Source organism: Natator depressus, chromosome 2 (genome assembly GCF_965152275.1).
Source record: "Natator depressus isolate rNatDep1 chromosome 2, rNatDep2.hap1, whole genome shotgun sequence".
NCBI lineage: Eukaryota > Metazoa > Chordata > Testudines > Cheloniidae > Natator > Natator depressus.
This window is the reverse complement of record NC_134235.1, coordinates 115,193,801-115,209,900: the sequence shown is the minus strand read 5'-3', so window position 1 is coordinate 115,209,900 and position 16,100 is coordinate 115,193,801. Positions and strand designations below refer to the sequence as shown.

General features: G+C 39.1%; 1 protein-coding gene and 1 pseudogene across 1 annotated transcript in view; both read right to left on the bottom strand.

Moving 5' to 3' along the window:
* Nucleotides 1-16,100, bottom strand: part of LYRM4 (LYR motif containing 4) — a 140,714-nt gene that overhangs the window by 94,845 nt on the left and 29,769 nt on the right. Inside the window, 1 exon segment of the mRNA XM_074944921.1 lies at nucleotides 7,220-7,340. Within this exon segment, the coding sequence (XP_074801022.1) occupies nucleotides 7,220-7,340 (121 nt within the window).
* Nucleotides 13,280-13,860, bottom strand: LOC141981522 (small ribosomal subunit protein uS19 pseudogene; annotated as a pseudogene).

Below are 16,100 nucleotides of genomic sequence, written 5' to 3'. Positions count from 1 at the left end.
CACTGAGATCCATAGGGCTGGGAGAGCTATCCAAAAGAACAGAGTGGAAAAAAGTAATCAATATTAGGCTTTAAAAAAAGCCAATAGGGATGGGTTAGCATGTCAGTATGCAGGAGAGCTGGGTTCAGGATGAAGTTGGGGCTTCCATTTCCCAGGCTAGCAGAGATAGGAAAATATGCTGGGTCACCATCAAGAGAAAAGGTGCAAGCTTACTGACTATCAATCACTCTGCTCATTGACTTGCAGAAAGGCTCTTGGAGAGAGCAATGTGCTTTTGTTTCTGGCTTCCACATAAGGAGATAAACAACATACATGGTTCTGAGGAAAGGGCAGAGAAAAAGAGGGAGAGGGGAAATGATCAAAGCCAAATAAACAAACAAATGCCCACTCCCTTCCCTGGAAACATACTCCATCCGAACTGTAGATTATCTGGAAAAACAGGGGAAAGCAGGTTTTCCATTCAGAGATACAGAACTTACGTTAGCAATCTTATCACTCTATGTTGCACGGAGTTTTTAAATTCCGGGGAGATAATTACAGGCACTCTGAGATATTTTTCTTTGTAAAGTTTAGAATTACGTGCAAGAGTTAAAAAGTTAAAATAAAACCAATTCAGATGAGCCTGTTGAAGCAAGCAGTAAATTCATTTGTCACCTTTACATGTTTTTTCCCAGTAGCAAATCTGATAAAAAGAAACCTCATTTGTGTACAAAGATAATTTGCTGTCAGTAGCAACAGAAACGTTCAGATTTTTGGTTCATGAACCCCCAGCATCAACAGTAATCAGTACAAATTTCAACAACGTTGTGGGTGTTCAAACAACCTTCTGAATGGGGGTTCAAGGCTCTCTCCAACTATGCTGTGCTCTTGGCTACAGTATTGCCATTACATAACCAAAGATATTACATAATTTTGCAACTCTCACATAACAAGAGGGAAAAAAACCCTAAATGTTTGTCTTATCTATAGACTTAAATTAAAATTACTAGCAAGAAATTTCATACTCAAGGTTCTGCTGCTAAGTGCATTCTGCCTCTAATGCTTAATAGTCTAAGTAGTTCTCTTGCAGGATGAGAAGGTCTATATGATGGTGAACTCCAAGTCCATTAAAGATTTTGTAGATTGGACCCAGCACTCTGAATGCTTAAAAAGTACCTGCCCACTTCTCCTAAAATATTTTACCTACCACTGTTGCAAATAAAACTAAGCTTATTAGAACTGAAAAGATCAGAGGGAAAAAAAAACCCCTTCTTTCTCAATTATGTTAGTTTGTGTCTGTATGAGCCTATTCCATTGTTCCCCCCATATAGTCAGTCAGCCCCATTTGTGTAAAACAACAGGAAAATATGGTGGTAAAACCACAAAAAAATTGGCAGTGGGATCCAAAAGCAAGTTCAGAACCTAAGCAAAATTTAATTTTTGCTTTTCAAACTGACTACACTTCAAATTGTCTGTGCCCCTCTAACATTCTCTAAAAACCTGTGAACATTAAAAATATAAAAATGTTGAATACAACAACACATACAATACTAAAAGATTGCCATTTAACCAAACCACTTAGGAGGTGCTGAAAGGAAGAAAAGATTCAAAATATTCTATGCTTCATTTTTTATGCTGCAGATATATTCTTACTGATTCGTAATAATACCAGTGCTGTTCTAGTACTTTCATCAGCCATAACCTCTGGTACCACCAAGTTGTTGCTTGCATCCATAACACTGTTGAGGGGACATATTGGCAATGACTGCATCAAGAAGGTCAAGCACTCTGGATATGCCCTACTGTACCGGATATAATGTAACTCAAAAAGTAAACTATTAATCCAGAAGAATTGTTCTAACGGTAGAGTATACACAAACAGAGGTTCTAACTTGAAATATACTTGTCAACTAATTACAGTAAATTGCAATGAAAAAACCAAAGCTTACAAGATTAAGACAGGTGTGGCATAACCACACGACTGGGAGATAGGAACTCCTGAATTCTAATATTGGATCTGACAGTGACTCTGGCTGTATCACTCAACACTGCTTCAGTTTTCATCTCAATATAATGGGGATAATGCTTACCAACCCCAAAGAATACTGCAAGGATTAGAAGAGGTTTATTATATGCTGTGAATGTGAAAAATATTTTAAGTGTTTGGTACTTAGTATTATAAGCACAGCCCATTAAATAGAGTTGTCATAGCTCACAAACGTTCTTCTTACAGTTCCATTTATATACGTAAGAAAGCAAAGCCAAACAATTCAAACGATATTAAAGAGAGGAGTCATTACTCTCCATCTGTTCACTCAGAGTATGGCTATACCTGGAGGACAACACTAATCAGGGAAACCCTCACGTAGTGCTCCTCCAGAAGTTTATGATGTATTGTTGGTCACCCTGCAAGAGAATCTTCTGTATAAAGCACAATTCTCCTCAGTTTGGACTACGTGAAAGAACAAGCAAAAGCAATGAGGCGTCCAAACCTTTTTACTGAAGGGTACTTCAGTGATATGATGTCAAAACAAGAATAATTGGTACTGTAGTCTTCATATCTGGTGGGAAATCCAGAGTAATTCCTTCTTAAATGTAGAGCTAGAAGACTAAAGCCTTCAAGTTTCAATCTAAGGCTAAAAAGAAGTCTTTTGTAGGATGAAAACAAATAATAATAAATAGTTTTGTGGATTAAAATAGGCATTTAACCAAAACACACTGGTCCCATACAGATTTTCATTTTGGTGCAGTGAAAATCAAAGGCTGTTGCGATGTCATGAAGAGAACTAGCTAGGACTTGAACACACACAACACAAATGAGCCTTCAAAGTGGCTTGTATAAACTCTCAATCTAAAAAAAAGCAATATTTTTTTTTTCAGGGAAGCCTCTCCAATCCCCCTCATGTTCAAACAGTAGTAATAGTTTTTCAGAGAAGTCATGGGAGCATAAATAGAAATAGTTTGATAAGCAAGTGGCAGACATCATATCACGCTAGTGGTGACAGTAGAACTCATTCCACATACAAAGGATTTTACATCAAAGTTACCGTGCTCTTCTAGAGCTGACTGTATGCTGGCATTAACAACTGCAACTTTTCCACTCTTTTAATCATGACATTACGCTGGTCACAGCGTATAATCCCCTTCTCTGCTGTTAGCAGACCAGACACAAGAAAAACCTCCATACCATGTGCTATGGGCAGAAAAGAATCTGTGAGCTGCTCCCTCCCTTACCCATCCTATTTTCAAATCAAAACCAATAACTAGGAAAGTGTGGGAAGACAGAGGTTGAGATTAATGTTTCTCCATGCTTTATAGCTTTATAAAGCTCCTTTTAAAACATTCAGGAAAATACTGTGGTAACTGACATGAAATGACAGTAATCTGTCACTATTTCACATTTCCCACTAGACTGATTCAAATTGTTATTTATGAACCTTATACTTCAATGGTCACTTTGATGACTAAACCATAAATTAGCATGTAAATTTGATTTCACAGTAACAACAAATTGTCAGCAAGCTGGGATATTATTTAATTTCTATCGACATGCAATGAAAAAGTCAGCAATACCAGATGTGCTATATTATAATAAAATCCCCAAACTTACAAAAATGCACACTACATCTAATATTTGCTTCATTGCTTTTGTGTTTAAAAACCAAAACAATTTATATATGTTTTAGGGTTGGTTTTAAATATAAACCCATTATTTTATGTCAGTTCACTTCATTAATTAAATTGTTCAATTAAAATAAGACTGAAAATAAACAATCAAGATGTTAGAGAAATGTGAGTCACGCAAAAACGGTGTTTTTCATGGAACAGATGATTGTAAGTGTGACACAGAATGGAAGAAACTCTAGGTCTGTTGTACTTTCACCCTAATTTATGTGTGTACTTTAGGACAAAGCAGAGACTTGTTTCTTAATATTTAGAGCTTGCTTTATAGATGAAGTGCTGACAGCATTGACGTATATAATTTCTTCCACAATAAAACACTGACAATGACTTTTGCTTATTTAGCAATATATTTTTCATTTGATAGAGACTAATTCAGCTTCAGTTATCCCAAATATCAACATTCAAAGCCCCCCACAGCTCAGACATCTCTGAAATTCACTTGCTAAACTCATTTCCTTCTATTAGATTATGTTTTTAAAGAGAAGCCTCACCACATACCATCTGCTATTATTTTTACTCCAATAAAAATATATCTGTATATAGATACATATACACCATTTGACAGTCAGACTTAGAGAGATTCTATCTTGTCTGAAAGAAGAAAAAAATTAAAAGGGTGTCCAAAGAAATGCTTAGATAGAATTAACACTTCCAAAATAGTGAAAATATTCCATATCTGACAAGAATTTCCCCTTCCATTTCTACAAAATCCCCTGCTTTTTAAATATATTTTTCCCTGAAATCGTACACAGAGTGATCTCAAATGCAATCGAATTAAAGACATTTTTTGAATCAGCAGGTTTGCTTAGAACATGAAAGAAACCCCACTGGAGAGTAAAAGCTCTTAAAAGCTATAGACTTAGTAACTGATTAAGGTCTTCCTACAGCAAATGTAAGGTGAAGATAGTGAAGACAAATTAAAGAACAAAACTGAGAAACAGACAAATGGTTTTGTAGAAGAGAAAAATATAGATCTCTAAATGATCTTGCTGATTTACAATGCATTTAAGTTATGTGTATCAAACCATTACAAATTAAGACTACTTTAAAATTTAAATATAAAGAGGGAGATTTTCAAATGTGAAAATCCAAACTGAAAATCAGTGGGAGTTGAGTGCCTATGTGTAAAGCTACGATTTAGTTATGGAAGTCGCTGCCCATGGGGTCAGGGAGCTGTGAGGTACCCCCGCCGCCTCTGGCAGCCCCTGGAGCTCCAAGCCGCCGTAAGTGGCAGGGTACCCTGCAGCTCCTGGCTGACACCAGAGGTGGGGCACCCCACAGCTCCTGGCCCCCACAGGCAGTGGGGGATCCCCCGGAGCTGCAGGCGGCAGGGGTACCCTGCAGCCCCTGCCCTGCTTCAGGCAGTGTGGGGACCTTCAGATCCCCATTTTATCAGTGATATTTTTAAATAAAAGTCATGGACAGGTCACAGCTTCCGTGAATTTTTCTTTTTTGCCCGTGGCCTGTCCGTGACTTTTACTAAAAATATCGGTGACAAAATCTTCGCCTTAACTATATGCCCTTTGTGCCTTTGAAAATTTCCCCCGACAGGTGTAATTGTGTCTTTATATGTCTGAGCCATTTTCATCGGGATTTGCATGTTCATAGCTGAAGGCAAAATATGGCCCTAGAGGATTATTTCTAGATTGACAATTACGAGATCATCTCTTATTAAATTCATTTTTGTGTGTGAATACTTCAGAGTAACAAGGCGAACAAAATGAATGGATTAAAATGGTTCTGTTGATGTCATGACAACAGTCATTATTGTGTTTTGAATAAACTTTAAACACAAATGTTTTCATGGATCCAAACAAAGACTGAATGGTCGTCTTGTGACAATGTCGCTTAAAAATATGACAACTGTATTTGCTAGTGGCTACCTGGTGCCTATTATTTTATAAACAGGAACCAAACGAGATAGTGGGAATGTAGAACAGAGATTAACCTAACTTGCTACTGTTATCTCCCTGCTCCTTTTTTCTTTAGGCATCAAAACAACAAAAGCACATATTTGAAGGACCTAACCAATTTTGTGTGTTCTTTCACCAGCTAGGTTAGAAAAAGTGCTTTCTTCCTTTCTCCACCATGTCAACTGACATGAAATAAGATCCAAGACCCAATTCTGCAAAGCCCCATTGAGATTTTGGAGGACTGGTCACATAAATATTATATGGTTGAAGCACAGGACTCAGAATAAGGAGAGCAGGGTTTTATTCCAAGCTCTGTCACAGACATACTGTGATACCTTGGACCAAATCACCAAAGACCAAATTTTCCCAAGTATGGCCTCCAAATATAATTGCCTCAATTTGAGAATATTGAACTTGACACAGGCCCGACCTGAGCACCAACAGCTCCACTTAGGTTAATGGGACCAGTGAAAGCTAGGTCATAGGTGTGTCCAGTTGGATACCTAAATGTTAAGGCACCCAAAATTAGAAGACACCTATGAATTTGAACCATTTGCGGCTTGCTGGCGCCAAACAGCAGGTCATATGAGTGGGACCTCCTCCCCCACCAAAGAACAAACCTTCTTTCAATAAATAATATCAGAGGTATTCTTCTGCTGTTATTGAATGGTTAATGGTTGACTCTACTTAGCAAGCGGTCTTCCAGCTTTTTAATTTAGAGCTGTCCTTTGGCCCCATAAAGCCTGCAGCCTCAGACCCTCCCTGACGTGGGAGAAATAAATTTGAAGAACAATCTCAGCTTTCGCTTGAAATAAAAATCTTTCTAGCCCCTTTCCTTGCAAAGAAAGCCTACAAAATGTAAATAAATGTAAAATAATCATGAGGACTGAAAGAAAATGGTAAGCTAGGCTCTATTTCTGAAGTAAGAGGCTAGAGGGAACTTACAGATACAACTTCTTATCATACATTATGTATAAAATTAATCAGTTAAGTTTGATGTGTTTTCCAAGGAATCATCTAGCTACCCTCCTTAGCCCTTAGTGGTGTGAACACAGTGGACAGGAATCAATGATATCTGGCGTGCAAACAGGCAAAAAATATTTTCACAAACTTATTAAAAAATGTTAAGGCTGGATATGCTTCTGCTTCTACACCATACTGGACTGTGCCTCAAATTGGGCAAAAACAGAGTAAAGGAGGCGTAAGCTACTGGCACTCCCCTGAGCATATTAATATGCCAGTGATGGGGGAAGGAGGAAAAGAAGGGATGAGGAGATGGACATAAGAAAGCAAGAGAAAACACAACACAGGGAAAAGCAAAGGAAAGAAAAAACACATGGCAGCAGAGGACTGAAGAGCAGAAAAAAGAGGGACAGCAAAGGAGTTTAGAGAATAGTATGTAGAATCCCATTAGTACTAATGGGACTCATGCTTAAATCTTTCCAATCAAGGAGAACTGAATACTGTGCCAGTCACTCACTCCCTTACTCTGCCTTTGTGAACCATTTGTGAACAATAATACTTGTATAGGATCTCTCTTTCCCTTCCGTAAACTGGGATGGGACTTACACCCTTTAGGGGAGAACATGTTATTCAGCATTTTACAATTCTTAAGCAAAAGAGATGAACTAAAGTATGCTTACCTGTCGATGAATAATCTCTAGGTTTGTTCTTGCTTTATTCACTAGTGTCTGTATCTCTTCTGAATCCTTTAAATGTTTGTTTTCTCTGAAGGCATCTCTTATCCTTCTGATGGCATATGTTCTAGACATTGTTAAAAAAAAAAGCATCCATAAGTGTATGAGTTTTGACATCAAAACAAGTTTTAAAGTGTTTGGCTACTGTAGTAAATGCTGTTGAGGATATTAACAAACAGTTGTACACACTAATCGCCCATTTATCTGGTTCAAACTTTATATTCTCTCTCTCTGTTCAGGTTAAATCCTAACATGCCCTAGTCAATACTATAAAGCAGTGGTCAGGGCCTTGAACTGTAAAACCAGCTTCACTAGAACTTAATGTGGAAGAACTTTGTGCTTCATATACTTCAATTTTCTTCATGTGTACATCACCTCTGAGATGTATAAACATTTCTCTAGGCCAACAGACTCGAATGTTATTGTAGATTATAAACAGATGGTGGAATCGCAAACAAACTGTAGAATTACTCCTCTACACACCCTTACCTAATGTGTGGCAAGAAAGATGGTGGTTTCATCACTGGAAACAGAATAATTAACAATACCAAGAGAAACATAGAAAGCCCCCGTGTTGTCTAAACTTTCTTCACCAAGGCAGGGTTTTTTTTTGGTGTTTTTTTTAAAAGTTAAGTACAACTACCTGGAGGGTGTCATTACATGCTCTCTGGTTACTTTTTTTTTTAATACCAAAGGTCTCCTTGTAACAATACGAGTAGCCACAAGAAAAGTCCAATCATTATTGCTCTGCCTGTTATTGCTATTAAGATGCAGCACTGCTTGGCACTACAAAGAAAAAGCCTTAAGCAGCACAACAGCACTACTTCTGCTGGATGCTAGTTGTCCTGGTGCTCTGTAGCACTCATATTTCAATCTCCTCTTTTCTTGTCATATGAACCACAAGAGTGATTTGAATCAGTGCACTGATTCTTGTTCCTGGCATTCCAAGGATCATCAGGCAAAATGCTAACCACTGCATACATCAATTTATAACCTGAAAGTCACCAAAGGTGAGCTGCTGAATCAGCCATTCAAAAAGGTGTTTTATTTTTCTCAATGTGCATTTTGCTTTCCACGCGAGGAACCGTGCCCTTAGTCCCACTAACAGGTGGGAAAGAGAATGTGGCCTCCGCCCTTGCAAGGCAACACAGAAAAAAGTGCAAAACTTTAGGTCCCAAGGGCCATTTGAAACACAGATCAGAATTCTCTCACCATATTCAAAAGCCAATAAATAATCTTTGTTCAGTCTGCAATAAATCCCTTTACAAACACTAGATGAATTTCATTTTTGTTAAAAGACACTCAATTGACCAGTAGATATTTTTATGAGAGGCCAGATAATAGAAGTATTTGGTGCATGCTGATCCTTTTCAGATCTCTTTGTAATTCACACTATTATTGTCTATCACCATTTAAAATGCCTCACACCAATAAACATATTTATCTCAAACTTAAACATTTTGCACAGAAAGTAAAAAACAATGAAAACCACGCCAATAGCTTAATATTTTCAAACGTTACTTTTCAATCTCATAAAAAAAATGAAATGCAAGCTTCAGGTCCAACATGAAACTGTTGGAAATCTGATCATTAACCCCTCCCTCCACCCTATATATATATCAAAAAGAATATTCTTAAGAAAAAAGATTAACAACCTGCTTCACTACCATACCATTAGATGGTGCCATCCAGCTCTTAATGCAGTTTCCATGAGGTAAGTGACATATTTTTGTAAGAGCTCATAAATAATACATTTCAATCACAGGAACCAGGGGTGGTTATGGAGTGCTACCCTGCTGCCACAAACCAGCAGATGGTGTGTGCTTTTAATTAGGGCCCGTTCACCTATAATGTTACATGGATGTGTGTATAGTTAATAGAATTTATTAAATATGGAAACTCATTCTCATTTGCAGCTGGTGCCCTAGAAAGATTTTGAGGGGAAGCTGCTTAATTATTCTGGGGCAGACATAACCAAAAAATGTTGAGATTTAGTTTAATTTTGTTGCTTGATAATGAATGACTGGATAAGGAAAATGCTCTTCAGCCAGGGTGCATGTGTGTTTAAATATAATCTATTTCTTAAAAGGAAAAAAAAAAAAAAATTCAGTGGTTTTCTGGGAATGGTTTTTTCCTGGAAGATATACAACCCTAACATACACTTTCTGTCTTTTTTAAAAAAAACTGGTGTTCGTTATCCAGCTTTATTCTGCAAACGCTCATGTGAGTAACTCTACCAAGGTGAGTAGCCCCCCTGATTTTAATGGGACTAATTACATGCATGTTTGTAGGTTTGGACCCAGATTGCTTTTGCTCTTTTATATGTATGATGGATTCATTATCCATTTTCTAGTTTTTCACTCAATACACCAAAAACAGTTGTTTAGAAAGAAAACTGATGTATTTAAGAACTGGCACAACAATTCACATTTACTGTCTAAACACTGTGTATGGCAAGAAACAAACATGTATGGGCAGCAGACTTGACTAAAGGATTACCCGGTGTTATCTTTTCCTTCTCTAACTTCTATAAGCCTGTAAATCTGTAAGATGCCATTTTATATCCCAGTCCTGCAAAGACTTACGGACATGCTTAACTGTAAGCATGTGAGTAGTTCCAATTAATCAACTGGACTATTCACGTGCTTAAAATTAAACATGTACTTAATCTTTTGCAAAATTGGGGCATAAACGTGCAAATACCTGTAGTAGGAAGACAAAATTTTGCTGCAATTTACTATTATTAAAACTTTCTATACATCCTTGGATGGACAGTGCTATATTTCAGTGCACTCTACAAAAATTAAAGTTAGCGTCACAATTTCTCTGTAAGTACTGAGAAAACAGAAGCAGAGAGTTCAAGTGACTAGCCTTAAGTCACACATGAAGTCTGTGGCAAAGCCAGGGAGAGAACCTGTATCTCCTAACATCCAATCCTGAATGTTAACCGTAAGCTCACCATCTCTTCCTTTTTGGGAGGTATAAGGTAAACAGTTTCTAAACCCAACCCATTCTACTCTTCCAAGATTTGTTTAAAAAAAAAAAAAAAAAAAAAAAGGAAGGAAGGAAGGAAGGAAGAAGAAAAAGTTAACATATTTTAGCCCTTCTCAATGTAACATCTTCTACAAAAGATAAAAACTGATTGTTTTGTACAGCCTCAGTTCTGAATCTTTATCCTCTTCTCATGTTTCTAGATCTTAACAATGCTCACACAAAAATCCACCAGTAACACTTTGGCTGCAGTACCTCTGAACAACTGAGCCCTCTTAAAATTATAGCAACACACATACTGTACGTAGCAAGAAACAAGAATATGCAGAAGCATGCACAGCATACGCCCTCTCTTGCACACACTTGTTTTTCTCTTGAGAATAGCTGCTCCAAGGAAATCCCTTTGTTTGGTTCATAGTGAGTTGCAGACTGACTACTAATTATCATGATTACATTGATTCTCAGTCCAAGCAGAATAACACAGCACAAATTCTTCTGTATTCTCGTATGGTACAGGATTTACAAGTGAGAGGGTAGAGTATCTGAATATCCTTTAATAAATAATAATAAAAATAAACTCTTCCAGGCATAATAGTTATTTGCAGATTAATACCTTACACCTTTTGCTCCTGTTGATTCAAATGGTTCTGGCAGCATGTGCTATATTGTCAGCCTGAGCAAGAAGGTTTCAGAAATGACAATTTCAGAGTAACAGCCGTGTTAGTCTGTATTCGCAAAAAGAAAAGGAGTACTTGTGGCACCTTAGAGACTAACCAATTTATTTGAGCATAAGCTTTCGTACTGAATGCATCCGATGAAGTGAGCTGTAGCTCACGAAAGCTTATGCTCAAATAAATTGGTTAGTCTCTAAGGTGCCACAAGTACTCCTTTTCTTTTTGAGAAATGACACAGTTGCTGCAACAAAAATAGCAAACTAACCTGCAGTGCAAACTCTTGCATTAAAATTATCATAATGGATGTTTGAAACCATCACAACAAATTAATGCAGAAGGCCAGAGGAACAAGAGACAAAAAATATGGGGGTGGAGGAGTGGGTGGGGGAAGGGTGAATGGGAGGAAGGCAGAATTTGTCCACAGAAACTGCTGAGTCTATTCTAGGTAAATTACACAAGGACAGAATTTTAATTCTCTTGGAATATTTTTTACCTAATATTATTATTGCAAATACCATCTAAGCCAGGGGTGGCCAACCTGTGGCTTCGGAGCCACATGCGGTTCTTCAGAAGTTAATATGCGACTCCTTGTATAGACACTGACTCTGCGGCTGGAGCTACAGGTGTCAACTTTTCAATGTGCCGGGGGGGGGGGGTGCTCACTGCTCAACCCCTGGCTCTGCCACAGGTTCTGCCCCCACTCCATACCTTCCCGCCCCATCCCCTGAGCCTGCAGTGCCCTTGCTCCTTCTCCCTCCCCCCCGCCAGAGCCTCCTGCATGCCACGAAACAGCTGATCGGGAGGGAAGGGGAGGCGCTGATGTGGGTGGGAGGTGCTAGGAGTGGGGGAGGAGGGGAGCTGATGGGGGGCTGCTGACGTATTACTGTGGCTCTTTGGCAATGACATTGGTAAATTTTGGCTCCTTCTCAGGCTCAGGTTGGCCACCCCTGATCCAAGCTCTCCCATCAACATAGCACTGTCTACCCACGGGGTGGGTGGGGGAAGGCTGGTATAACTGTGTCGCTCAGGAGTGTGGATTTTTACAACCGTGAGCAATGTAGTTATACCGACATAACTTTGTAGTGAAGACCAGGGCAAAGACAGCTTCACATGAGGCGGAAATTGCAGTCTCCATCCAAAATTTTTTTTTGCTGTTCAAATGGTTTCCAAGCAACCATCATGCTGACATTCCAATTCTTGTACTTAGGCACCGCTCCTGCAAAACCCCAATCCTGCAAAGTAAGTGCAATTCAACATCTGAGATTACCCAAATCCATTTTGATTAAACTTCAGTCTGCTGACACTTTGTTACAAAATGTGATTTTTCACAATATAAACCAATTTAGCAGAATAAAAGGGCACGTTTCTGGATCCATAGTTTCAAAGAACTGAAGCATCCCAATCCAGACTTGCTTTTATTATTATTATTATTATTTTTTAACTTATGCAAAGACGCAGTGTTTGAAACTATTTTTTTAAAAAAGTCACATCAAACAATTGAAGAAAGAACGGCTTGCTTATTTCTATGGTGTTCAATTGTCAAACTCTGTGTAGTGGTTCATGACTGTCAAGAAGCAGGGCAGAGACCCGAAACTGGTGTGTGTTCTATAATTAAATTTCACCAACCCACTATAGCACTATAGCAGTTTTAGCACGGAGTCAGACAGTTCCCTTGGGCATTCCAGTCTATCTTGCCACCCAGGCAAGCTGGACTTAGTAATAGCTGCTTGCTATACACCAAAGATCACATAAGATTGAGGTTGCTTCCAGTCCTAAAAGATCAGTCACTTATCTCAGGTCAATTTGTACCTTAGATCTCTCACCAAAGACAATGCTTGTAGCCAATCCTGTAATGAGTAAGTCACAGAGCTGAAGAAGAGCACTATGTGAGCTCGAAAGCTTTTCTCTCTCTCCAACAAAAGTTGGTTCAATAAAAGATATTACCTCACCCACCCTGTTTCTCTAATATCCTGGGACCAACACGGCTACAAAACACTACATACAGAAAACAGCCAGCACAGTCTATCTATAAAGCCAGCATGGTCTGTTAATAAAGCCAGTTTAACTGGCCCAGGAAGGACAGGGCACGTGCCAACATAAAAGCTCCAAAACCACACATCCTTGTTGCTGCTGGTGTACCAGAGAAATGGGGGCATGGTCAAGATGGGCTACACTGATCTTCAGCTGCATTTTCAGCCCCCAGAGTCTTTTTGGGGTGTCCTTTATGTCCAGATTTTTAAAGTTTTGATTTTTGCCCAAGCCCTACAGACCACAGAAATATTAAGCCTGATGCTTTGGGGAGCAATGCTACCTTACTACTCAGACTGTTGTCCTTAGCCTGGTTACTGCTTGCAGTTTTAATTTTATTTTTTTATTTTATAAATGCAGGAGCATATTCTTTATTTACATATAGAAAACATTTTCCCGAAGCATCATTTACTTCAGAGGAATGAACCTAGATAAGTGGATGGCACCGATACCAGGTCTGCCGTGTTTCACTGGCTTGTAAGTGATGGAAAACTCGCCCAGGTAGTGGCCAATCATCTCGGGCTTGATTTCCACCTGGTTGAAGGTTTTGCCGTTGTATACACCAACCATGCTGCCCACCATCTCGGGGAGGACGATCATGTCGCGCAGGTGAGTTTTGACTAACTCTGGCTTCTCCGTGGGAGGGGCCTCCTTCTTGGCCTTGAGAAGGCACTTCAGAAGGGAATGTTGCTTACGACGCAGGCCGCGGTTTAGACGCGTGCGCTGGTGAGCAATGTACAGCTGCATCAGCTGCTCGTAGGATATATGGAGGAGCTGATCCAGATCAACACCTCTGTAGGTGAATTTCCTAAAGGTCCGTTTCTTCTTCTGTTCGACTTCTGCCATCTTGTTATGTTTTTACCTTTGGAAAACTCATTCCCTCCTCCTCCTCAGGCTACTTATTCTCCAGGAACGAATCTCCAGTACAGATGGCCACTTTAGAAGAGCTGTTTGGAAAATACCAATTATTTTTTGTGGGAAATTTCAAAGTTTTTTTGTTTTTGTTTTCAAAATTTCCTGCATAAAAAGTTTGTTTTTGAAGTAAAACTGAAACGAGTTTTCAGTTAAAACATTTCAATCAGCTCTAATGCTCACAGAAGGGAAAAAATTACATAATTTCAATGCAGAATTACATGGTATTTTCATGCAGAAATTTCAGTCACTCACTTCCTCTCACAGTTTGTTGGGGAGCCCTTCAGAGGGAGAGTTTATCATACACCTTGATGGTTATTGTTCTGCTTTTTTGAGGCATTCATTTGTCAACCATTCTGTTTTCCTGGGGATGTCTTCTTTTCCTGCCATATCAGGATCTGATTGGAAGGTTACGCACTGGGGTACTGCAAAGCTACCTGAACTCATGCTCTTACCTCACATCACTAACTATAAATAACCTGTAGAGCTTGGGAAGTTGCACCAAGAACTCAGGACCAAGGAATGAGAATTATGAAAAAAAATTCCTTCAGAGAAGCAGAATTACAACATATGCCATTTTTCCTTAACCACTTCTGTATAGCTCTTTGAGATCCTTGAAAAAGAGGCATTATATCAGTGAAAAGTATTTAATAACAAACAACCAGCAGCAGCAGAAACTCAATCTGTGCTTCCAGGAATGGGAAAAAGTAGGAGACTATGAAGGAAGTTTTCCGGTAATTTTTCAGTGTCTTATTGAAATCATTTTATCATCCAAGTGTAGCACCATTTTAACAGAAACTGTCCTCCCTTCTACTTTACTGCAGATATTGTCTGGAATTGTTGAACACATACAGTTAGTTGGTGACCACAAACCCAGAATAAAAATGTGTATTATTAAATGTAGTCACTGTGCTCTATCCTGCATGCACACCTTTCCTGAACCACCTTCTACGATATCTGCATCTGTCATGCAATTAACATCCAATTAAACCAAAAGTATAATGTAGATCAGTGTTTCCCAAACTTGTTCCACCACTTGTGCAGGGAAAGCCCCTGGTGCGCCGGGCCAGTTTGTTTATCTGCCGCGTCTGCAGGTTCGGCCGATCGTGGCTCCCAGTGGCTGCGGTTTGCTGCTCCAGGCCAATGGGGGCTGCAGGAAGGGCAGCCAGCACATCCCTCGGCCCACGCCACTTCCCACAGCTCCCATTGGCCTGGAGCGGCGAACTGCAGCCACTGGGAGCCACGATCGGCCGAACCTGCGGACGCGACAGGTAAACAAACCGGCCTGGCCCGCCAGGGGCTTTCCCTGCACAAGCGGCATCCCAAGTTTGGGAAACACTGATGTAGATGGTTAATAGTTTCAGTGCAGAGATTTGAGGCCAAAGGCACTGCAGGTGCATGGCTACACAAGGTGTTAATCAGGTAGCAGCTGCACATAAGTAGAAAGCATCAAAAGTGGTTGGGGTTAATGTGGAAAACAGTTCCCAGGCAAATGCATTTCAAGATACAGTGTCATAGGCAATGGGCACTAGCTACCAGCTTTAAAATCTTGGACATTACTGACCAAAAACAGTAGTAAAGACAATAGTTTTCTCCTAATGCACACAAATTTACCTTAAAACTAACTTTTAATACTTCTGCTTTTGCTATTCCCTAAAATGCAGCTCAAGTGTCCTTCCATTTTATTGTGCGTCAATTCCTCCCAAAATAGAAGCTTCCGAGGAGTGAAGTCTGAACCACCGCCCGCTATAGAAATACTGAAATTGCAACAGGTACAGATCAGAAAATAATTGCTGCTCTGGGATTCAGATATTCTTCTTATTAGAAAATACTTATGCAAGGTCAAATTTATATATATATAAAAATCACTGTGGTTTTTCTTTAAGTCTTAGGCACAAAAGATAAAAGAACTATTTGTTAAAACGGAGTGCAAAAAAAAAGAGTTGAAAACACTGTGCATAGGCACACTTGTTTTTACTACACAGCACTTTTCCTTCAAAATAATTCTGGTCAAGTAATAATGTTAGAGAGTCTCAACATTTTGCATTTATCAATGTACAAAACATGCTAACGGTGAAAGTCATTTTCCAAAGGAGGCCTTATAAATGTGCTGACGTTTCTCCTTGTCTATTATTGTGAATAAAAATAATGTCTTAATGGAGCATATCAGTTATAAGCCAACAGACTGCCAAAGAGAATGGCACAGCTATTACAGATTGTTA